Below are 24,106 nucleotides of genomic sequence, written 5' to 3'. Positions count from 1 at the left end.
CTTCACTTGCAGGTGTGGAAGCTTAAGAGCTAAGTCACTTGCCCAGTCTCGCAGCTTATGAGTAGTAGACCTGTATTCAGCTCCAAAGCCCATGCTCTTTCTAAGATAACCTGGGACATTTATTTAATCCCCCCTGCAGCTATTCTCCCTCTGCTTAACTTACATACTATTATACCAGTAGTTTTAAACAGGGTTGCAAAAAAAGAATCACCTGTTAGTTGCTAAAATGGCAGATTTTATAAATATTTTACCACAAAAAAAAATAGTCACCTAGGAAGCTGTTTAAACATAAACATTTTCACAACTCCACCTGGAGAGATTGGTGGGTGTTGTGATGAGGTCTGGACATGTGTATTTCGGAAAACCTCTCCAAGTGATGTTGATGTATACTTTTTGGAGGTATCACTGGGCCCATGCTGTTCAATTACCAGTTAACTATGAACTGTCTTGAAATGCTCATTTACTGTTGCACTGTATCATTATCTAACTTGAACAGTTATCTGTTAAACATCATCAAACAGATATTTATTGAATACCTACCGTGTGCCAGGCACCATTCTAGGCACAGAGGATACAGCAGTGAACAAGGTAGTCAAAAATCTCTGCTCTCAAGAAAGGGGAAAACCAATAATAAACATGCCACGTTAGATTGTGTTAAATGCTGTGAAGAACAAAGAAGGATTGTAGATAGTAGGAGAGTTGGGGTTATTTTATATAGTGTGTCAGGGTTGACCTCTTTGATATGATGACATTTGGACAGAAACCTGAAGGGATTGAACTCTGGATATATGGGAAGAGCATTCCAGGCAGAGGGAAAAGCAAGTACACAGCCTTGAGGTGGGAATGCCCTTGGCAAGTTTAAGGAACAGCTAATCAGTGAGAAGGCTATTGCTGCAGGTCAGCTGAAAGATTATGGGGCCTTCAGCCAGGGTAATGAGGTGTGAGATGGAGGCAGGGAAGAATGATTGACTGTGGATGTATTTTGGAGGAAGAACCAGTAAGATGTGGCTACTCTAGAGTGGGGACTTTGTCTTATACTTTCCTGTTTCCCACTACACGACACATGACACCTGGACATGGTCCACAGTCTGTTTTGTTTTGCTTCTTCTGACATTAGTGCATTGTTTTTATATTTGGATTTCTCCAGCAAAACCTGCCAGTTCTGTTTGGCAGATGAGAAGAAAGCACAAATTCTCCAGTTTTTATCTATATAATACAGATTTTATATCTGTTCTTCTGAAAGAAAATTTTCTTTGGGACATAATGAAATCTCAGTTTAAATATTATTTTTTTAAAATAAATTTATTTTATTTATTTACTTATTTTGGCTGCGTTGGGTCTTCGTTGCTGCACGCGGGCTTTCTCTAGATGTGGCGAGCGGGGGCTACTCTTCATTGCAGTGCGTGGGCTTCTCATTGCGGTGGCGTCTCTTGTTGTGGAGCACGGGCTCTAGGCACGTGGGTTTCAGTAGTTGTGGCACTCAGGCTCAGTAGTTGTGGCTCGCGGGCTCCAGAGCGCAGGCTCAGCAGTTGTGGTGCACGGGCTTAGTTGCTCCGCAGCATGTGGGATCTTCCCAGACCAGGGCTCGAACATGTGTCCCCTGCATTGGCAGGTGGATTCTCAACCACTGCGCCACCACGGAATTTCCTAAATGTTACTTTTTTGAAGGAAAAACAAAGGATTCTAGAAGTATAAACAATAAGTTTATAAGCAAGGGTTATGTTTATGTTTGCAATGGCAATTTACGGTCTAAAGGGATAGGTGACCGTTTAACAGCTCGTGTCATTCTGGCCTGAAAAGTCCCTTGGCAGTCAGCAAGCCCCTTTACTGAGAGAGAATGAACATGGCAGAATTGTGATTAAAAGACACAAATATGGCCTCTTTCATCCACAGAGAACACAGAACAGTAGAGTAAATGATGGGGGAGTCAGGCACTCAACCCAGTGTCTTAGGAGACCTGAGGATTCTGTAGTGCTAAGCTTTATGCACTTTCTGGTCCTTGGATTTCTATATATTTTTTGGTTTGTATTCATACTGGGGCTTATAGGCAAAAACTATCCCACTTGCAAAGTATTCCCCTATTTGTGTTGATAAAATAAATAGTACTGTATAGCATGTTCCTTAATCATTGGTTGGCTCTTTGATGTTACCTGGTTTTCTTAGGTATAAGGTGGGACAGATATATGTGGTACAATGATTTGGGATCAGTATACAATAGAGAAGATGGCCAAATGGGACAGGAGGAAAGTGAGAAGTGTTAAGTGACATTGAAGTACCCCCTAATAGTTTCCATCTTGACTTGGGCATATAAAAAAATATCTTATTAAAATAACTTTGTACATAGACTATAATTTTATGATACTATAAGTAAAAAATGGGTAAACAATAGTTCTTATTATGAAAACTCATAATAAAAGAGAAAGATTTTGTTCTTACTATTCGAGTTTGAAATGTTTAAATGGAGCTTTATTATTGGTGAGCCAAATCAGACTTTAGGACCAGTCCCTTCAGAACTCTGGTCAAGTGAAGGAATAGTAATCAAGTTAGGGAATGTATAAAATATCAATAAATTTGGATGCTGGTAAGTGCGATGAAAATAAGGAAACAGAATGATGTAATAGCAGATATATGTCAGGATGTTGCAGCAGAATGAATGCCGGAGAAGGAACCAAAAAGAGTGTTTTCTGAAATTCCTAAAGCCATGGACCCAAGGCCTTCTCAGGCAGGGACATAAATGCTTGGGCCTGGCTGCAGTGGAGGTGCTTTGGGGTGGGAGGTGTAGAGATCATGAGTGGCTCTCCCTGCTTTGATATGGATAAACGGAGTTACTTTACTCTTTCAGATTACTCTGCACATGCATCTTGACTCTTTCTCTCTCCTCAAATCAGTTTGTTGATTCCCTGTTCTCCCATTAAGAAATTCTGGAGCTAACACTGCTTGGCTTCCCTGTGGATGTAGAAACAAGGGCCAAAATGACAGCAGACTCTGTCTGACTGCAGCAGCCCTTGGTGTTCTTAGCACTCAGCTCTGTGGAAGACAGAGAAAGGGGCAAGCCAGTCAGAAGGAAGGGGGAGGCAGAGATGGCAGCGCAGAATGTCCCACGCTTCTGTCAAGGAGTCGCAAAAAAAAAAAAAAAAAAAAGGGCTTATAAAAGCCCCATCTGTAAGTAGGCTCATACCTCAACTACTAATACCAGCTCCCTTCAGCAGACCAAGGACGTTTGGTAAAAAGATAATAAAACTTTAAAATGAGGTAAAAATTTAAAATACAGGTGAGTTTTCCGTTTAAATGATCACTTAATGCTAGATGAACTAAATCCACATGTCTATGAGGTAATTTTAACAACCTAACAAATGTGTGGTTTGTTAGGTTACATGTGGTACATGTCTATGAGGTAATTTTTACAACCTAACAAACCTAAGGAAATAAACTTGTTCACACAAATAATTATTGAATTCTCTAAAATAAAGAATTAGATGTCAGGCACTTTGCTAGCCGGTGGAGTAGAGTGGTAAATAAGATAAATTTGGAACTTAAACTCTGCTAAGCAAAACTCAGAAGCCAAGAAGAAATTTCTACAGGTGTATTTGGATCTATTTTTTTCTTTTCTATGTGAACTCACCTCCTCTGAGACTTCAACTACCTATGCTGATGTCTGCCAAATCTTTATTCTGAGCGTCAGAATCCCACTGGATGTCCACTTAGATGTCCTGAAGCCTCCTGGAACTTAACATGACCTAAAAGTGAATGAATGGGATGCCAGCATTCAGTTGTCCAAGCAAGAAATATGCTCCATGCTTGACTCTTTACCCTCACTAACAAAACAGGGACAAAGTTCTGTCTGGTCTCTCTCTGTAATCTCTCTTGAATCTGTCCCTTCACTCTCATCCCCTGTGACCTTTCTCGCTCAGGCCCTCATTCCTTCTCACCGAAGTCCCTGTAGCCCACTCCTAAGCTGTGTCAGTGGTGATCATTTACAAGGGCTTACTGTCTTCATCGCTCACACTTCAGCCACCCCAAAATTTCCTAAAGGTACTCTACTGCCCTCAGGATAAATTAAAGCTACGCAGCTGTGACTGATTTCTGCCCTCTCCCTCCCCCCACCACCTGACACACACACACTGCACACACGTGGTTCAGCTGCTTGCTCTGCTTGGAACGTCTCCTGTATGCCTGGCTAGCAGCCGCCCATCCTTTAAAGCTCGTCTACTCCAACACATGCCACCTGTCTACTCCCATAGGCAGATTTAGCTTAAGTGTATCCTTAGTACCTGGTACTTGAGTGCTCAGTAAAAGCTTAAATGAATAAATAAATGGTCAGTCAGTTGATTAGTTTATTGTGTGTTTTTCCTTCCCAAGATTCAAATGCAGTGAAAGGTAGCTTGAAAGGCATGTAGATAGTGTGGGTTAGGAATTAACGGATTTTGAGAAACTGTCTTCTAAAACATAGGTGGGAGCTTTGTGGGTCATGGGTAGGGAGAGGGAGAGGCGCAGGACTGGGGAGTAGAGATTGGTGGTTCTAAATTAAGGGATGCTCTCTCTCTTGCACCAGGGTCCTGAGAAATCTTTGCGGTTGCTTAGAGTGTGTTTGCTGGTGGTTGTATAGGTTGTTGACTTAAAATGAAAGACTTTTCACTTAAACTAAGAACAAAGGAGCTTTGTTCCAGCAGCTAAAATGTGCAGAGCACAGTGCATTGGTTCTTAACTCTTTTGTGGCTAGAAGCCTCTTTAAGAATCTGATGATTCTTTCCTCAGAAAAAAGGGAAGGTTATAGACATGGAATTCTGTGGTACAGGAAAAGAAAGCTTTCTTCTTTCTGCCTTTTCAGAAATTATGGTGGTAGTCCCTTAACTAAGATGAATTCTTTGGAAAAACATTGTTGTATTTAGTTTTCAATTTATGTAAAGAAGAAGGGTTAATTGATAATTAAATATAATTGATGTGACAGTTAAGGGACTTGGTAATTTTATGTAGTACTGTGTAAGAATGAAGGAATAATTTAATCATAAGATGGTAAAATTTAAGTTCTACCATCATTTATTGTTTTTTGAACAAGTATCATAAATACGCAAGTATTTAATTAAGGTACAGAGAACTGTTGATATGTTGATACTCAGTGTTTAAAAATCTTATGCCACATATACTTGCTATTCAAAGTGCAGCCTCCAGACCAGCAGCAGCGTCACCTGGGAGCTTGTTAGAAGTGCACATTCTCAGGCCTTACCATAGACCTGCTGAATCCGGATATCTGGGGAGAGGGCCGGAAACTGGTGTAATAACAAGCCCGTCAGGTGATTTTGTGATTCACTAAAGTCTGAGAAGCACGCTCTGGACCAGACATTAATAATAACCAGCGTCTCTAGAAGTAGGCAGTTTGTACTTTTAATCATACAGTAATTGAAGTAAATGCTAATAAAATTAAGATAATGGCTGTTATTTATTGAATGTTATATTGGGGGTCATGGGCTTTACGTGCATTGCCTTATTTAATCTTCCCAAGAACCCTTCTAGTTAGGTGGTATTATTAAATCAGTCAGCAAATGTTTATTAGCACCTACCTTGTGCCAGTCATTACTCTAGGCAGTGGGAAGACAGCAATAAACAATACAGATATAGTCTGTCCTCCTAAATTTATGTTGCAATAGAACAGACAAAAAGCAAGTGAATGATATAATTTTAGATTCTATGTATAACACATGCTATGAAGAAAAATAAGACAGAATAAGGTCTTGCTTGGAAGTTACCATCTGAGCAGAGAGCGTAAATAATAGGAAGGAGCAAGCTATGAAAAGTTTGAGGGAAGAGTATTTCAGATTCTCATGCTAGTGTTTTTCACAGAGACAAAACTCAGAAAGGTTAGGTAACACAGCTAATAAGTGCTAGAGCTAGGTTCCTATTCCTGTCTGACTCAGGTGCCTCTTCATAATAAATTGGGATATTTGCTAATTTTATTTTTTCTTCTTTCTGCTAGTCTACATTTTCTGAAATTTCTTTAAGCAGCATGTGAATTTTCAAAATATATATAGTAAGCCTCTTCTAACTATGTTTTCATGACTGTATACCTGTCATTATGTACCCAATCAGGATCTGAATTTATTAATAATTCTGAATGATAGCCATTATAATGAAGAAGAGATATAAATTGAACTTTCCAAGGATGTATTCTTTATAAAATTTGATTTTTAGAGTCAAGACTTACTTGTTTTTAGAGTAATAATCAAAGGCCTAAATAGGAACCGTACTTAAACCGTACTTAAACCTAAATAGAAACCGTACTTGAAACTGTACTTTCACTAGGTGCAAATATAATGTTCTAGGGTTGTGGTAGAAATGAGGTCATTGGTATAACTGATGTTACATATTTCAAACAATATTTTGGCAGAAACTAGTCATTCATGAAAATGATTATAGTGTTCATTTTGATGATTCTTTTTAAATAGGAAAGAATAATTATAGGCCTTAATCTTGGTGTCATCTATTATTGGTAATAATGTTAAGAAGAATTATATCAGATGTATGGTTCTTTTAGCTTTTGAAACTGTGCATTAGATAGTAAAGAATGTTTGAACAGCTGAGCAAAGATTCATAGTGGACACTAAAAGACAAAACTAGGGGATAACAAATAAGTTGTCTTCTGTATTGGTTTCTGAGAATAAATTATATCTAGGTCAGGATGAGTTGGAACTGATACCAGTGATGGATTGAGAGAAAAATATGTAACCTAACAACCAAATGTATTCAGAGTTAGAAATCGTGGTCGGTGTACAGGTATGTTTAAGAGTCTAGCACAAAGGTTGAGTGTAAACATTATGAACAAGTAGAGTCCAACCAGTGTAGAGGAGGCAAAAGATAATTTCTGTTTGGGTACTTTGAAGATGTATCATATCTACTGGTGTTTTATAACATACTGGTTTTTGCCAGACTTGTGTGTATATATGTATAAGAAATTCAGAAACCAGTGAACAAAGCTATGTTCTCTCAGACTGCTCAACTGCTGACATTACTCGGTTAATAGAAAATGATCATTTTATTTTAGAAAATTATGTAGCTTATATTGAATTAACTCATTTTAATTGTCAAGAAAATTACTAGTGAATTCAGAATCTCTTCCCTTGCCTTAGTTGAAAATCTAGGCTGATTTCTGACTTGACTACAGTAGTACTCCTGTGAGTCCTAAAATCGTGGCTCCCTCTGCTATTCCTAACCCCTGTGTCCTCATTTATTCCACAAATATTTACTGAGCACCTCCTCCTCCAGGTACTACTCTGGGCACCTGGGACACATCAGGCAGCATAGTAGGCAGTAAGTCAGAGTGTATAAATGATGGTACACTCTGGTGATAAATGCTACAGAAAAAGGGAAGGTCAAGCTGGGTACAGGGAATTGGGCAGTCAGTGAGAAGGTATGACCACTTAAGGTAAGCCTGTGCTCAGGGTAGCCTCATCAGGAAGGTGGCAGTTGAACAGATTTAAGAAGGTAAAGGAGTTGGCTGATCAGATACCTGATCCCAACCAGTTGGGAGTTGGACATATGAGTCTGGAGATGATCAGCATTTAGATCATATTTAATCAGTGAGAGCGTCAAGGGAGTGAGCATAGATGGAGAAGGGGTGATGGCCAAGGCTGAGCCCTGGGTGCGGAGGGGGAGGAGGCAGTGAGGTAGGAGGAAAACAGAGTGGGTCCTGGGAGACAAACCAAACACATAGTGTCGAGGAGGAGGGACCGGCCGAGTCAGTTGTGTTGAGTAAGATGGGACTGAGGAAGGCCCAGGCTGAGCAGCACAGGCGCCATGGATAATCTCGCTGAGCACTTTCAGTGGAGTGGTAAGGAGTGGAAGTCTGGGTGGGTGTGAGAGGATGGAAATGTTTTAATTTCATTGTTTTGATAATGTACAATGATTATGTAAGTCTTTCAACTTAATGAAGGTAAAGAAGGGGAAGAAAAAAGAATGGGAAGAGAGGTATTAGAGAGAGAGTATAGGTAACTCTGAAATGGAGTGATAGCTGACAAGGGAAGTAGGGTCAACAGAAGTTTGATTCTTTTTTTTAAAAGATGGGGAAATAATGTGTTTGAATGTTGATAGGAATCTTCAGCAGATAGCAGAAGACTGACACAGGCGAGAGAGAAGCAATGGAGCAATGTTCTCGGGTCGTTGGAAGGGGGTCTAGTGAACAGAGCAGAGATTGACACATGAAAGTTCTAGAAACAGGCAAGACCACAAAGTTTAGATGTTAGTGAGTGAGTAGGTATGGTGCTATAAATTCTGTTTCCTTTTTTTTTTCTTCTTTCCTTTTGTTTTCAGTAGAACAGGAAGTGAGGTCATCAGTGGAGAGTGGAGATGGGGGAGGATAAGTGAGGGCTTGAGGAGAGAGGAGAAAAGGTATGAAGTATTGGTGAAGAGCATATGGAATTAGGGCATTGAGGGTAACTGCCTGGCAGATGAAGGACCCATTTTTGAGGGTCATGGTCATGAATTTAAGGTGAGAGACCAATCAGCATGATGCATGTTTTTCTCCCACAGTGTTCAGCTGTAATCTTGCAGAGCAGAGTATGCAGAGAGTTGGATTTAGCTAGGGTTAATAGTTTAACTGAGCAAGTATGACAAAAGAAGAGAAGGGAAGAAGAGTTGAAGTAGAGCAAAGCTATTTAGAGTCTGTGTGAGAAAGTGATTATCTGATTGGTCATGGAATTTATGTTGATACGGAAGGGAATGAGGTCATTATTACACTCACTGACCTACTAGAGTCTGCCCTCACCCTGGAGTCCCACTTGACTCCATAAGCCTGTCTGTGGAAGGCCCTCCTGGGCTTTGTGGTCTCCTGACCTGCTTGGTCTCAGATTCCCCTACTGTGCTGAAGCCCCAAGACTGTGTCCTGACCCTGTCCAGCAGGCTCTGCCTTGCTGCCTGTCCCTCTGTCCTGGCAAAAACAAGAATAAAGCATTCTCCTCAGTAGAAAGTAATGCTATCCTTAGTGTTCTCCAAGAAATTGCAGCTCATGTAGGCCTTTGAAAGAACTGTGCCACGTATAACATAAGATGTTCATTAGTTCCTTATATGAATAAGACCAGGAGATACTGTCTCATGGAAGCAAATTACAGCTATTCTGGAAAACTTTAAAAATAAATAATGTCAGTTTCACATGTAAGTATGTATCAAAAGCAGCAAATTGATACCTTTTCTCTTCGCAGATGACCACAGTTTACTTATAAACTGTTAGTAGATAACAGACATATTTTTCAAAGGTGAACTGTATCAAATGAGTGTTATTAAGAAAGGCACATGAAGATAGTGATGTGCTTAAGGAAGGAGGGAAAAATATGCTTCTGTGTTGACAGATAAAACCAACACACTCAGGTGATTTTAACGAAGTCAGCCTTTGATCACTTTTAATAAACAGAGCATTACTAATGAATGACACGACCAAGGACATGAGAGAAAAGACTGTTATTGGTTTATTATCAGTGATAGCAGAATTGGTGCTCAAGAAGAGAAGTTTCCGTAGATCACTGTGTCATTAAAAGCTGGGAAGTTAGCTTTCTATGAGAGATGTGGGCAGACCATACATCCAAGATAGCAACAACAAATGGGCTTTGTACCTGTTGTGAAGAACCCGCTCCCCTCCAGAGCTTGAAAATACAAAAAATAGGATAGCCTTTTAATAGTTAAACTATGGAATCAATATAAAATGGTGCTTCAGAGCAGGTATATGCAAAGTGATCAGGAAGAGACACAACAGGGTTTCTTCTAGACCAGTGGGACTGTGCTAGAATTGTACTAAACATATAAAGTTAAGGAAGGAGTGTATAATGTGAAAGCGTTGGTCAATCTTGGACCCTCAACCCCAGAAAAAGAAGTATCATACATGCAAAGATAGGCAGTTCCCACTCAGGTGAAGCAGTGTGCCATAAATATCATACTTGAGTTGCAAAACTATCTCTAGGGTGAACAGGGCTGCAGAGGGTTAATACCAGTACATGATAAGACATTTCAAGTTCCATTAGCAAGGTCATCTGTTACTTAAGATAGATGCGTCAAACTAATCATGGTCTGATGCCATTCAATATTCGATTACTGATTCTTTTTATTATGATTTTATGCTCATCCAGCAATCTAACTTAGTGATAGCTCGTATTTATTTAAGTTACCACTCGTTTACACATTTTACATGTATTATCTCATTTAATCCTTCTAAGAACCCTGTGAGATAGATACCCTTGTTATCTCCCAGTACAGAGAAGCACAAAGTAATTTGCCTAATGGCAGAACCTGGGATTCAGATGCAGCTGTCTGCCTCAAGATTATCTTTTATCTAGAACAACTGTGCCATACTGCCTGGGCTTCTCATGTAAGTCTGCATTATAGAGAGAGAACACATTAATCCCATATTCTTTTGATTATGTTTTGTCCTGTGTCGGTGATTCCCTAGTGGTGAATGATAAAGTGGCTTCTGGTTAGGATTTGGCAGAGGGCCACATCCTGGAATGGGGCGGCCTCGCTGAGGCAGTAGCCGGGAAGGATTTTGTGGCGGGGTTGTCCCGGTTGTCTTCTGGCTGCTTCAGTGAGCGCTTTGCACAGTTAGAGTCCTGGCGCTCATCTCCCAGAGATTTTGCTTTAATTGGTCTGGGATGGGGACCATGAATCCGTTCTTTTAAAAAATCTCATTGGTGATTGTGGTGTCCATCTGCATTTGAAAACCACTGCTTTAGATGACACAATGACTCTTTCCCTGCTAATTTGTATAACAACCTAGTTCAAATCTAAGACATGGTAAAAGGAACGATTTCACTTAGTAAGCTTTGGCTGCCCAAATGGTTTAATGATGGTCGTGATGAGCTAAATATAAAGATCAGTTAAAAATATGAAATCCTGGTGCTCGGGACCAAATGGTATTGATTTTAAGATGCGTTGTGTAGTGGTTTGGATTTTAGGCCTTGAGCTGCACATCCAGCGTGGGGTTGGGTGCCCTGTCTGCTACACGGCTGGGCAGATGTGGGCAGCCTGCTCAGGCTCTCCGGTATCGCACTCCTCCTTTGCCAGAGGAGGATGATAGCAGTCCACACAGTGAGCCACACAAAGCCCTGAGCCTGATACTTGGTTAATGCTCAGTAAATGTTAGCACTTGTTACCATTTAAGTGCTTTTCCAACTGGGGATATCTTTGGTGAGCCTAACTCCCTTTCTGACCAGGTGTTTCTGCTGGCTCCAGCATCTCTCTATACAGTGGCTGGTGAGGATGAAGTCTCTCCTTGGTCTCCACACACAGTCTTAACCGCAGACTGGGACCTTTTTAAAACATCATTCTTGGACCAGTTGAGTTAGCCAGTACCGCAGTTGAGCAGTTAGACAGCTTAGTATTAAATCTTTAAGATATTTTTAAAATGTGTTTTTCAGCTCGTATAAACCAAATTATAAACTAAGAATCAAAGGTCAGTTTTGTAGTGATGAGTTTTTTTTTAAGCGTCTAAGGGAAAGCAAATTCTCATTTTACTTTTTTTTTTTTTTCAGTTTCACTGAACTTCTGGCCTATATTTCCTTAGGTTCTAATTTATATAAGTTTGTGCTTTATTTAACAGCTTTTAAAAGCATGTGGGAGATGTATTTCTAGAATTTTTTTTTAAGAATATATAAGCTACTTAAAAGGGCTATTTTGTGTAAAATATTCAGTTTAAAAGGAGTTCTAATTCTACAAGTGGACATATTTAAGGCTCCCAAATTAAGGGATAAGGCATTCTTTTTCTGTATACTTTAGATATATAGATATAAAGTTAGAAGACAGTGTAGCATATAGTTATGCATTGGGTAAGAAAATGGGCTCTTGATTCAAATCCTGGCTTTCGCCACTTACTGGCTCCATGATTTCTGGCAAATTGCTGAAGTTCTCTATTCAGTTTCTTCATCTGTAAGAGGCCTAATAATATTACCTAATTAATGGGGTTTTAATGAATATTAAATTATGAAATTGTGTCAAATTAAATATATTTTGAAGTGTTTGGGTGGTACCTGTTACATAAACCTTTTAATTGTTAATGATTATGATGAAAATGATGGCATCCACCACCAAATCATCTGAACAAAAAAGAAAACTAGAGTAAAAATATTATATTTCAACATCTTAAATTTTTCTCTTAAACTATTTGAAAAAAATTTAATTAAAGACAATTATGGGCCTTAGCATCTGTAAAAAATTTTTTTAAATTCTTTTAATGTAATATTTTATGTAGTAAGGTTAATTCCTATGCCCTATGGGATGGCTTATCTGTCATGTTTACTTGGTGGTCAGATTTAGCAGAGATGCTAAAGATGTTTTGGGGGGATGGTATTTCTACATTACATTCTTTTCCTTTGTAAAGTTAAAAATATTTTTTTTAATCTGCAAAATTTGACTTCATATCAGAAAACCTGGATTCAAGTCTCTATGCTGCCATTCATCAGGGAAGGCAGGTTACCTAGCTTGTAAAAACCTCTTCTCCTTCATCTGCAAAAGAAGAATAAGATACTGTATCTCAAATGTTGGTGTGAAAAATAAATTCACCTCCTGATGGGGCTTTCTATCTCCCTCTGTTCAGCACTGTTCAGTAGAAATAAAATGTGAGCCACCTGTGTAATTTTAAATTTTCCAGTAGCCACTTAAAAAAAACAAATGAAATTAGTTTTAATATATTTTATTTAATTCAATGTCTAAAATATTATCAATTCCACATGTAATTAATATAACAATTATTAATGAGATTTTTTTCATTCTAAAAATCTGGCATGTGTTTTACACTTACAGCACATCTCAACTTGAAGTAGCAACATTTCAAGTGCTTGGGAGCCACATGCCGCTAGTGGCTATCATGTTGGACCGTCCAGATCTAGAATACAGATTAATATGCCCCATCAGCATCCCTGAGCACTGGGGCTGCCTTGGCCTTAAGCAGCCTTATTCTTGAAACTGTGTGCACCTCTGGACAAATGAGCCTCACATTTCTTTCTTGAACAACCTAGATTAATATCTTTGCCCCTGGGAGGATAGGCTCCTGCCCTTAGCCTTTTGGCTGACCCAGATGAAGACTTGCTCTGGGCATGTCATGTGCCTCTCTGTTTGACCAAGGCCAGTAGACAACCAGGAATTCCTGAATACCTTGAGCATGATAAACCTTTTGAACAACAGAGCCCCAGGGCAGGATCAGAGATTCAGGACAAGATCAGGCTTTATAATACCCCTTCATTCTTGCCTCTTATCTGTACTATTTGCCTTCTTTCCCAAATTTCAGAGATTGATCTAGTGTCCCTGGGAAAAGAGCAAATACCAGCAATCTGCAAAAGAATTGAGCTTTTTTTCCTTCTACCTCAGTATGGCTTAGCAAGGTAGCCCTCCCTCCCAAACATTAACTTTTTAAAAGACATTTAGAATGTTTTGGAGGCCAAGAAATTTGGAGGACAGATATATTCATATCTACGCTTTTTCTGTTTTAAGGTTTTCTAATACTGTCTTCATCCAAATTTTGTGAGAATTATAGTAAAGGGTTGTTACCGTAATAGCTGTATGTCATGGTAAAAAGAGGTAGAGAATAGGGGACTCGGGTGTACTCTTACAACAAAAAAATCTGCTCAGATGGTACCTTCTTAGGAAGTCCTACCCTGATCACTCTTACCTAACATATAGCTACCAGCCCTCAGCACGCACGTGTGCGCTCTCGTGCTTTTTCCTCTCTCTCTCTCTCTCTCTCTCTCTCACCCTCTCCCCCTCCCTCCCTCTCTCCCCCTCCCTCCCTCTCTCCCTCTCTCCCCCTCCCTTCCTCTCTCCCTCCCCCTCTCCCTCCCCCCTCCTCCCTCTCCCTCTCCCTCCCCCTCCTTCTCCCTCTCCCTCCCTCTATCCCTCCCCCTCCCTCCCTCTCTCTCTCTCTCTTGCACACGCACACACACCCACTCTATCATTTTTCTGTTTGTTTTGTAAATATCACTTATTACTAACTAAAATTCTTTCACTTCCCAAATAGAACATAAGCTCCATAAGGGTATGGACTTTGTTTTGTTTACCCCTGCACCCCCAACTTCTAGTACAATGCTTGGCTATTGAATCAATGAATAAATAAGTGAAAGGAAATACCAAGATATTATTCTCTGTATGTACTGATCATTTTAAAATTAGTTACTGAGGAGAATTCTTCCCTGACCATTGTTGCTCTGACCAGTATGTGTGATGTGTTTGAATTTTCAGACGTAATCTCAGTGGTAGGAATCCTAGTGTTTACTCTTGATCAATTGTTTACATAAACTTTTACTTCTTTTAGATAGTGTGGGGCTTAAGGAGGGGGGAAAGTAGTTTGTAATGGAGTTGTAAAAGGGGGAGCTGATCAGTACCAGGTGAAAATTTAAGATTACACAGGGTAATAAAATGCAGGAGGAAGTATTGGAATAGGGAATTGGACTGAAAAATTCTTACAGTTCAGATGGTGTAAATATGTCAAAGGTTTTTGAGCAAGACAGTTGGTAGGTAAGAAGCTTAGGGAAAAGGTGGGAGAGATTCATAACCAGAAAGATTAGTATTATTTGGAGTATTATTTGGAGTATTATTTGGAGTATTACAGTATAGGCTGTATAGGCTTGTGGCCGAAAAGCCACAAATCATATTTCTGGTGTCTTTGTTTATAATCGTTATTTAAAATCTTAATTATCCCTTTCAGATTCTCAGTCATTCTTTCGGTTTACCTCTTGTGCTTTTGTACCAGCTTGATGTCACCACCCATACTTCGTGCCCCTTGGAATTACAGTGTCTGTGAGCACAGACTCATCATACTCTGCACAGGCCAGGAGTTCCGTTGTAGCTCCTGGCTTGTCCCAGGAGCACCCTGCCAGTAAAAAGTAATCCAGACATACTGAAAACTCTCAAGTATTATTAAGAACTATTTATGTTGCATTCAGATAAACTTTTAGTAAAAGAAATAAATGCAGGCTTACCAGCTTTTTTTTTTTTATAATATGTATATTTTTATTTTGCCATCCATCAATTTTGCTAATTTATCCAAGATCCCCTTGGATACCAAAATCTTCTAAGGCTCAAGTCCCTTACAGTTGGCCCTCCATATCCGCGAGTTCCACATCTGCAGATACCATCAGTCTTCTAAATAGAGCTACATAGAAAATCCATGGTTTTGTAATTAATAATTTCACACACACATAAATATTTGAATTTGAGATTCTGTATGTTCAAAGCTTACATTTATGAGTACTTTCTAGCCCTATTTCATTTTGAGATAATTTTAACAAGAATATTTTTTTGGGGGCTTCCCTGGTGGCGCAGTGGTTGGGAGTCTGCCTGCCAACGCAGGGGGCGCGGGTTCGGGCTCTGGTCTGGGAGGATCCCGCGTGCCGCGGAGCAACTGGGCCCGTGAGCCACAACGGCTGAGCCTGCGCGTCTGGAGCCTGTGCTCCGCAGCAGGAGAGGCCGCGATTGTGGGGGGCCCGCGCACCGTGATGAGGGGTGGCCCCGCTCGCCGCGGCTGGGGAGAGCCCTCGCACAGAAACGAGGACCCAACGCAGCCAAAAATAAATAAATAAATTAATTAATTAAAAAAATATATTTTTTTCATATTTCCAGTTTGGGGGTAAATTTCTAAAATCTCTAAAGATAACATACTAGATTTTCAAGTTTTTTCAACATTGCATGGAAAGTGAATCTTTAATTTACACAGATTTTGTGCTTCAGATTTGATTTTTATTTGGAGAAGAAAGGATGGGCCTGACTTACCAGCTTTTACCTTTCCTTGTCCTACTTCTTTAAATGAAAATCCTATCATTTTATGTAAACGCATCAGCTTTTTTTATAGTGCTATGAATAAATTGTTTGGTTTGTGAATATATTTAAGAAAAACAATAAGCAGAATAGTCTGTACTTTTTGTATTGTGGCAGTAGGCTTTACTTCAGTTGGGTTTTTTTATAGTGTTATAATGTTAAGGTTTTATTGATTAAAGAATGGTATTTTACATGTAGTAGATAATTTTTAAGGACTATTTCTAATTACATTAAGTTCAAATGATGTATTTTAACCTAACATCTTTTTTTCTTCTCAGTCTGTAAGACTTGTATTGTCCAGCACTTTGAAGACAGCAATGATTGTCCAAGGTGTGGCAACCAGGTTCATGAGACAAACCCATTAGAAATGTTGAGGTACGTAAATGTATTTTTAGTTCAACTAACTTAAATAAATTATATAAACTCTTAATTTTTATTATGCATCATATTCGTTAGCTCTTTGACTCAGTTAATGTAGGTTTTATGATTTTCATTTTAAAGCATTTTATTTCAATTTATTTTATTAAGAGGAAACAAAAAATAAGGCTGTGCATATTAAATATTTAAGAAACACATTTCCAAGTTAAAAATTATAACTTCATCTCAGGCTCTAAGTTACTTTAAGTTGCTTAAGTTGTAGTTATTTTCAGTATTTTAAATTTATTTATTTATTTTCTCTGTGTTGGGTCTTCGTTGCTGCACGTGGCTTTCTCTAGTTGCAGCGAGCGGGGGCCGCTCTTCGTTGTGGTGTGCGGGCTTCTCATTGCGGTGGCTTCTCTTGTTGTGGAGCGCGGGCTCTAGGCACACGGGCTTCAGTAGTTGTGGCTCACAGCTCTAGAGCGCAGGCTCGGTAGTTGTGGCACATGGGCTTAGTTGCTCCGCGGCATGTGGGATCTTCCTGGACCAGGGCTCGAACCTGTGTCCCCTGCACTGGCAGGCGGATTCTTAGCCACTGTGCCACCAAGGAAGTCCCCTATTTTCAGTATTTTAATATTCTACAAAATACTCTATATTTGCTGAGCTACACGGTAGTGGAAAGAGGGCAGACCTGATGGTCAGGGAGACTAACCTTGATACTATTAATTTTTAAAAATGTATCATATATTCAAAAAGAGTGTACAAACATTCATGTAAAATTTAAAAGAATTTTAAAAATGACTACCTTTTTACCATTTACTTAGTGGTGTAATCATTATACCAAATAAATAGTAATAATATGAAGAAGTATAATCATATATTTTTAAAGATAGAAGTGCTACATAAGATCCTAATCCAAATCCTTTTTCAAGATTAGAAATTGAAATTTATAGAAGTGACAACATTGCCTAAGGTCCTAGCAAACTCAGATGTCACTTCCCAGCTACAAGCCAGGTGTCCTCACCACTAAGCCCGTTTTCTTCCCACTGTTCCTACCATAGCTCTACCATAGATCAACTGTGCAATCTCAGGAAAGTACCCATTGAAAAACAGAATTAGATATTCTCTAGAGAGCCCTTATTAACTTCACCTCTATGTGATGTTTGCCATCATTCTGTAAGTCTGGATTTGCAAGTCTTACATTTTAGACTTCTTTTTTATGTTAGTGCCTATAGTTGGAATAATTTGTCTATAAGTAAATGTCTGGCCCATTGGTTTTCAAAGTGTGGTCCCCAAACCATTAGTATCTTATTAGAAATGACAGTTCTTGGGCCCTGCCTCAGACCCTCTGAATCAGCAGCTCTGAGAAGGTGCTGCAAGTGAAGGGAGGGACAGATGCCAGTTTTAAATAAAATGGTGAGGATAGGCCTCATTGAGAAGGTGAGATTTGAGCACAGAATTGCTGTCTCTGAGGGAATTAGCCATGCATAAATCTGGGGAAAGCGTGCCTGTTTCAGATCAGGGGAGCAGCCAGTGCACACGGCCTGAGTCAGGAGTTAGGAGGGCACCTGCAACTTGTCTGAGGAGCAGCAAGGGAGCCTGGGTAGTGGGCCAGGAGCTCAGAGATTGTGGACCTGATCTCTGATCTGAGCAATTAGAGAATGGGGTTGTCATTAACTGAGATAAGAAAGACTAAGGATAGAGCAGGTTTGGGGGACAGGTAGATGGGGAGTTTGGATTTGGACAAGTTGAGTCTGTTAATCATTTCAGAGAAGAGAGAAGTTGGCAGGTGAATATACATGTCTGTGATTCCAGGGGAGAGAGGTCTGGCTGGGGTTAAATATCTGGTAGTCTTCAGCATGTAGACAGTATTTAAAACTGTGGGACTGGATGAGATCATGTAAGGGTGTGAGTGCAGAGAGAAGAGTAGAGGACCAAGGATTGATCCCTGGAGCATTCCAACATTGAGAGGTCAGGGAGAGGAGGAAGAACCAGCAAAGGAAACTGAAAAGGCACAGTCAGTATAGGAGAGGGAAGATCTGAGTGTGCGGCTTGGAAGCCAAGCAAAGAAGAGGGAGTGGTGGACTGTGTCTGATGTAGTAAGGTGAAGACAGAGTTGACAGTTGGATTTAGCAACTTGGAGGTCATCAGCCTTGACAAGAGCACTTTCAGTAGAGCTGTGAGGCAAAAACTTAACTGGATTGTTACAAGAGAGAAAGGGAGGAAGAAGAATTAGAAACAGTGAGCATAGACAACTTTTTCAAGTTTTGCCACAAATGGGAGTGGGAGCAAAGAAATGGGATGGTAGCCATTCAGAGAAGTACAGTCAAGAAGGCTTTTCTATTTTGTTGTGATGTGGGAGAAATAATGGCATGTGTGAAGGGACTAATCCAGGAAAGAGCAGAAAGGTAATAATAGGAGAGTTGGGGAGAGGGGGCATTGCTGAAGCAGTGTTCTTGGGTGGTTGAGAGGGAGTGAAATCTAATAGAAGAGACTGGCTTCATACAGGTCATGTGTAGCAGCAGGTAGGAGGGCAGCGTAGACATGGGTGCAGATGCCATAGGTAGATGTGGTGGTCAGAGTCTGTGCAAGTTTGTGTCTCACTGAGGAGAAGATGTTTATCAGCCAAGAGTAAGGACGGAAAAGGCAGGTGTAGGGGTTGGCGAGAGAAGAAAGTGTGTTGTCCAGGAAAGTAAGAGAATAAATGGACTGGGAAGTGTAGTGTGAGTCCTGGCAACCTGAAAGGCACACCTGGGCTGTAGTTACGAATTTGAAGGGGTGTGGTTGGGCTTTCCAGCCCATGGGTAGAAGGTGATGGAGAGCTGGATTGGACTGGTGGTGTGGTCACACCAAATGATTTTGAGCAAGTGAGGGAGGGACAGGGGAGTCAAAGGTGCATGCACGCTGTGGCTGTAATGGCTGCTGTGGGGTAATCCTGAATGGACGGCGAGGGCAGCGAGAACATGACGTTGGTGAGGAGTGATGTCCCACGGGGACAGGAATGGAACTAGTTGACTCCTGAACCGTTTGTGCATAGTAAGAAGAAATTCTTTCAGAGAATTTGGGAATGGGTATGTAGCAGATGAAGAAAAGAAAGCAATTACTAACGCCAGGGAAAGAAAAAAGTTGAAGGAGGGGATATCTTTAATCAGAGTACACTGTGAATATTTAGATAATCCTAACCATGTAAACACTCATTATTTTTAAAATGGCAGTAAGACTATTAGGAAGATGAGAGTTGGGAAAACATATGTTGGGGGGAAAGGGGCATGGCAGGATGATATCAGAGAGCTAAACCTTTATCTCCCACAGAAGGAGGTCAGAAAAACCTAGACAGCAGAGAAAGAATGGCTTTGTTTTTTAATCTATCATCTGTCTATCTATCTATCATATATATAGAAATATGAAAGTAAATACTAGACGAAACAGCTTGGATTTGAAAGCAGTTGCCCCTGGGGTTGTAAGAATCAGGAACAGAGAGGGCGGGGCATAAAAATGTTGTATTTTCATATAAGGTTACGGGGAAGTTTGATTTGTAAATTATACATGTGTATTACATTGATAAAACAAATATTAAGAAGAAGAGAAATAATACTTCTCTTCAACACTGCTACTATTAAATAGTCTGGGAAAACTTTGTGAAGGAGTTAGTAGGTAAGTCCTGAAGAATCAGGTAACATCAGTTTGGTTGGAGAGTAGGAACTGGAAAAGAGTATTTGAGCCAGGATGAAGAGCATGAGGGAGGAAAACAGATTGGAAAAGGCAAGGCATTCTTGGGGATAATTGAGCAAGTCAGTTGGCTAGAGAAGAGTGACAGGAGAGCAGCACCAGTTACACTTTGTAGGTTGGACTCAAGTTATATAAACACTTGAAGCCAGGTGGTAGGAAGAAATTAGTTCTTGAGCAGGCAAATAATGATCAAATTAGTGCTTAAGGAAAATTCATCATGAGCATGTCAAGGTAAAGGGAAATCTCTCTATGCTGTCCTCTAAATAGGGTGGTAATTGAGGGAACGGAAGGATGGGAAATGTGGAAAGACTGGGTGGGAGAAACATTGAGAAGCAGCTGTCTGGGGCTTGGTGAGTAAATATGTGAAGCAGGAGAGACAGGTAGGTTAAAATAATGCTTGCATTTTGAGCCTATTTGGGAATGATATGGTATCATTTCTAAATTTAATTTTTAAAAAGTAAGACAGAGGTATTCAGTATTTTGTTGAAGGAGAATAGATAAGGTAGTCTTGACATATATGAACAAAAGGAGGTGCTTGGGATATTCAGCATCTGTTGGAAGTATGGAACTTGACTCAGCAGAGAGATGCAATGTGTGTGTGTGTGTGTATATATATGTTATCTGCCTATATGTTAGTTTTGAAGTCACAAAAGTGGGTGAGATCTTCAAGGAAGGCAGCCTGTAGAAAAGGTCAAAGGGTGCAGAGAGCAGAGCAAAGGAGAATACTCAGATGTAGAGGTAGTTGGAAAAGAAAAATATCTTGGGGACAAAGGGAGTTGATAGAAAAAAAGAAAAACCAGGAAAGGAAATGTTCAAGGAGGCAGCGTCAGGCAGCACTGATAAACTGCTGCAGAGCAATGAGGAGAAAAATGACTTTAAAAGTAATTAAGATTTTTTAAATTTTAGCTCTCAAAAAAATTTTAAATCTATTCATTATGGAAGTTATGGATGATTTGAGGAGTTCAGTCGAGTAAAAGAAGCAAAAATATGTGACAGAAATAATGTCAACTGTGATTTCATAGTTTTTCCAGTTGGAAGAAGAGGTTGCGTATCTGCTAACAGCTTGAAAAGACAATAGGGTTAAGCCAAGGTTTGGGGGTTTTGTAGATGTGAGAAACGTATCCGTGTTTTCAGTTGGAGGAGAGTAATGCAGCTGAGCAGGGTGACGGAGATGAGCGGAAAGGGTGTTTCAGGAGGACAAGATAAAGAAATGACAGCCGTGGAAAGGAAGAGTTATGCTCAGATACAGCAGGAAAAGGAGACGAGAAGAATGTCGAGATAAATATTTACGGTTTTTATCTAGGAAGAATGGTCTAAATTTCTCAGAAGAGAAGACTGGAGATTATTTCTTTCATAGGAAAGAGCCAGAGTTGTGGTAGAGATTTTGAAAGCAATAGCTGGCTGCATCAGCTATTGCTGTATAACAAACCACCCCTAAATTTCATGCTGAACACAACAGTAAAAGCATTTATTATTCCTCACAGTTCTGTGTGGTTCACAGATCCAGGTGGGTCTGCTGGTCTTGGCTGGGCTCGCTCGGGTGACTGCAGTCAGAGGCTGGTCAGTCGCTGCTCTGCTTATCCTAGCCTGGGTTCTGTCCTGTTGGGTTGGGCTGTCCATGACCTAGTGTGAGATGGCCTCAGCAGGGCAGCTTGGCTCCTTGGACATAGTGTCACGTCCTCCAGACTTGTTCTAATGGTGACAGGATTCTAAGAAAACACACCAAAGCACGTGATACGCCTCATAAGGCTTGCGCTCAGAGCTAAGCAGTGTCACTTGTGCCACATCCTTTTGGCCCGAGCACATTTCAGGGCTGGCCCATATTCTCAGAGTGGAGAAATAGACTCCATCCCTTTATCAAAGTCCTGTTCAGAGGGGCAAGATTGTAGAGAGAGCTGGGGACGGGACCATTTTTGTAATCTGTGTTCCACCAGGACAGGCTGGAAATAGGTGTGCTCCACTCGCAGAGCAGTTGGGTGTGGTACTTGTGCCAAAACTGTGTATGTTCTATATTTTGTAGTATATGTGAGATGCAGATCTTAAATGGTTCACCTATTGGATTTTGATGTCTTCATTGTTTGTATATTCTCTTTTTTCCTCTTTGGAAGGTTGGATAACACATTAGAGGAAATTATATTTAAGTTGGTCCCTGGACTACGAGAACGTAAGTTGCTCTTTGGGTTCTTGCAGAGTTTTGTGTTTTGTGAAATCACCATTTCTGTTAAAGACTTCATGATTGTGTTTCTATTACTTTTGTAATTTTTTCTTTTAAATTAGAAGAACTTGAGCGTGAGTCTGAATTTTGGAAGAAAAACAAGCCTCAAGAAAATGGACAAGGTGATTTTTTTTTTTTACTTCTATATCTGATGGAATCTCTCAAATGGGTCAGCTTTTTGTAGCTGTGGTGAACTAATCTCTCTCTTCAAGCTCAAGTTTCTCCTGTACAAGGGGTACAATTCATGTACCCCTTTATATTCTGAACCTTTCTCTAATTATGAACTTTTTATATAGAATCATGAGATTTTTATATAAATGCATGTAAATCTGGAGTCAGTCCAGTTGAAGGTAATTGGAAATTGAGGAAATTGGGAAGAGAAAAAGGAGATAAAACAGAAGAGTGACCGCTGATTATAGCAATATTAGCTGGAGCGCTAAAGGAGACTGAAGTAAGAAATAGCCATAGCCTGCAACTAAACAATGAGGCGTTTGCTGTTTGATTTTATTTTGTATGTTTAATAGGAGAGGGAACTGGGATGTAGCCGAGAGCCAGATCAGAGGATCTTGCTATGCTCTGATAATCTGGAATGAACTTTTCATAGGTAGAGCTCAGATGATGCAAATTTATATATCCTAAGATTTGAAAAATATTTCTAGGCACTTATGGGAATTTTCCCCATCACCTGTGCTAAGTGACCAAATTTCCCTTTTGGGTCCCAGGAGACCCAGAAATCATTAATTTTTAATAAATAAGGAAAGTGGCAAACATTACTGGGCAGAGTAATGTTTTTAGTATGTATATAATTCACACAAAAGAAAAAAAAGTACAACGTACCTGAAATTATAAGGAAGTAGTATCCTTTCCTATTGACATTAAATATGAGGTTTGTTTCAAGATGGCCTAAAAATACCACTGAAATCTTTCAAGGATGTATGTCTGTTTTTATAGGCTCACTTGTGAGCTCAGTCTTCCATCCCTGGTTTTTCCTTAAGATTCACAGGATTGTCAATTACATATCATTAAAATGGCTTTCTCTCTTCATATGTAAAATGGGGATCAGAGTTTTTTTAGTTCAACTTAACTGTGCAGGGCTGGCTTCCTATAGCAGGGGAGGTTTGAGAATAGTTTTGAATGATTGGAGTAAGGTAGCAAGGGATTATTTTTAATCTATAATCAAAACACCGAAATGGGCAAAGAAGCCAAGCCTGGCAAAAAACGACTTAACTAAAGGCTTGTTTTACCCAAGTGTAAATTGCAATTTAGACAGTAGTTCTATACTAAAAATATAGGTAAAAATTGACTGAATGTTCCAGTTTTTGACTACTTTTTCAAGAGGACAGGAGCCAGGGCTTGTCATCAGAAGCTATGTGGTCGGGTTAGTCCATGACTGTGTGTCTTACAGATGAACTAGCGAAGGACTGTAGCCTACTTTGTGTTTATCTCCCTTTTCCCATATTTCTGCCTTTTTAAAGTATTTTATCATATTTGGTCTTTAGTTTGGGTGAAGAATTTGGACCTTTTCTTGGAGCTGGATCTTGGTTCATAGAAGGCAGCTCCTGTCTATGTGGGTTCTATATAAAAAGGCAGAAGAGAGAACCCACCTGCCCTGTATGATACATCTGTAATGCTTTTACTACAGTCATTAAAGAGGAGCTAAGTGGTCTTTTTTTTCCCTGGGATTTTCTATACTGTAATGCTTGGCTGACTAATTCTTTCAAGTTTCAGCTTACAGACATTTTATCTGGAAATCTCCCCTGAATCTCTGCTTCACCCCAGAGTTTGGGTTTATGAACTCTGTTATATGTGCCCACCTGGTCTATCTTACCTCTTATATCAAAGTCCTTATCGACTTCTCCGTCTGTTTTCTTTACTTGCCTGTACCTCCTTCTAAATACTCTGACACGATGAGGGTGAGGATGGTAACACTACAGCTTCAATATTGTTTCCTCAGGCTTAGTCTTAACAGAGTTAAAGGCACTCAGTAAATGAATGAATCAACATATATAGTTGCATTATATGTAGCCT

At 39.9% G+C, this 24,106-nt stretch overlaps 1 protein-coding gene and 1 long non-coding RNA gene across 4 annotated transcripts in view; both read left to right on the top strand.

Moving 5' to 3' along the window:
• The window catches only part of LOC309642402, a 229,856-nt gene that overhangs the window by 40,649 nt on the left and 165,101 nt on the right, over positions 1–24,106 (top strand). The window lies entirely within an intron of this gene.
• Positions 1–24,106, top strand: part of PCGF5 (polycomb group ring finger 5) — a 115,240-nt gene that overhangs the window by 54,094 nt on the left and 37,040 nt on the right. For 2 of the 3 annotated variants that reach the window (XM_082423943.1, XM_082423941.1), the window contains exons 3-5: positions 16,056–16,152; positions 21,972–22,027; positions 22,141–22,200. In XM_082423943.1, coding sequence (XP_082280069.1) covers positions 16,056–16,152; positions 21,972–22,027; positions 22,141–22,200 — 213 coding nt within the window. The remainder of the gene's footprint in view (positions 1–16,055; positions 16,153–21,971; positions 22,028–22,140; positions 22,201–24,106) is intronic. The other variant, XM_082423942.1, reaches the window with a different exon arrangement.

The sequence above is a fragment of the Balaenoptera physalus genome (assembly GCF_965194825.1).
Source record: "Balaenoptera physalus genome assembly, chromosome: 14".
NCBI lineage: Eukaryota > Metazoa > Chordata > Mammalia > Artiodactyla > Balaenopteridae > Balaenoptera > Balaenoptera physalus.
Note: the sequence above shows the minus strand (reverse complement) of the source record. Positions and strands in the feature narration are given on the sequence as shown.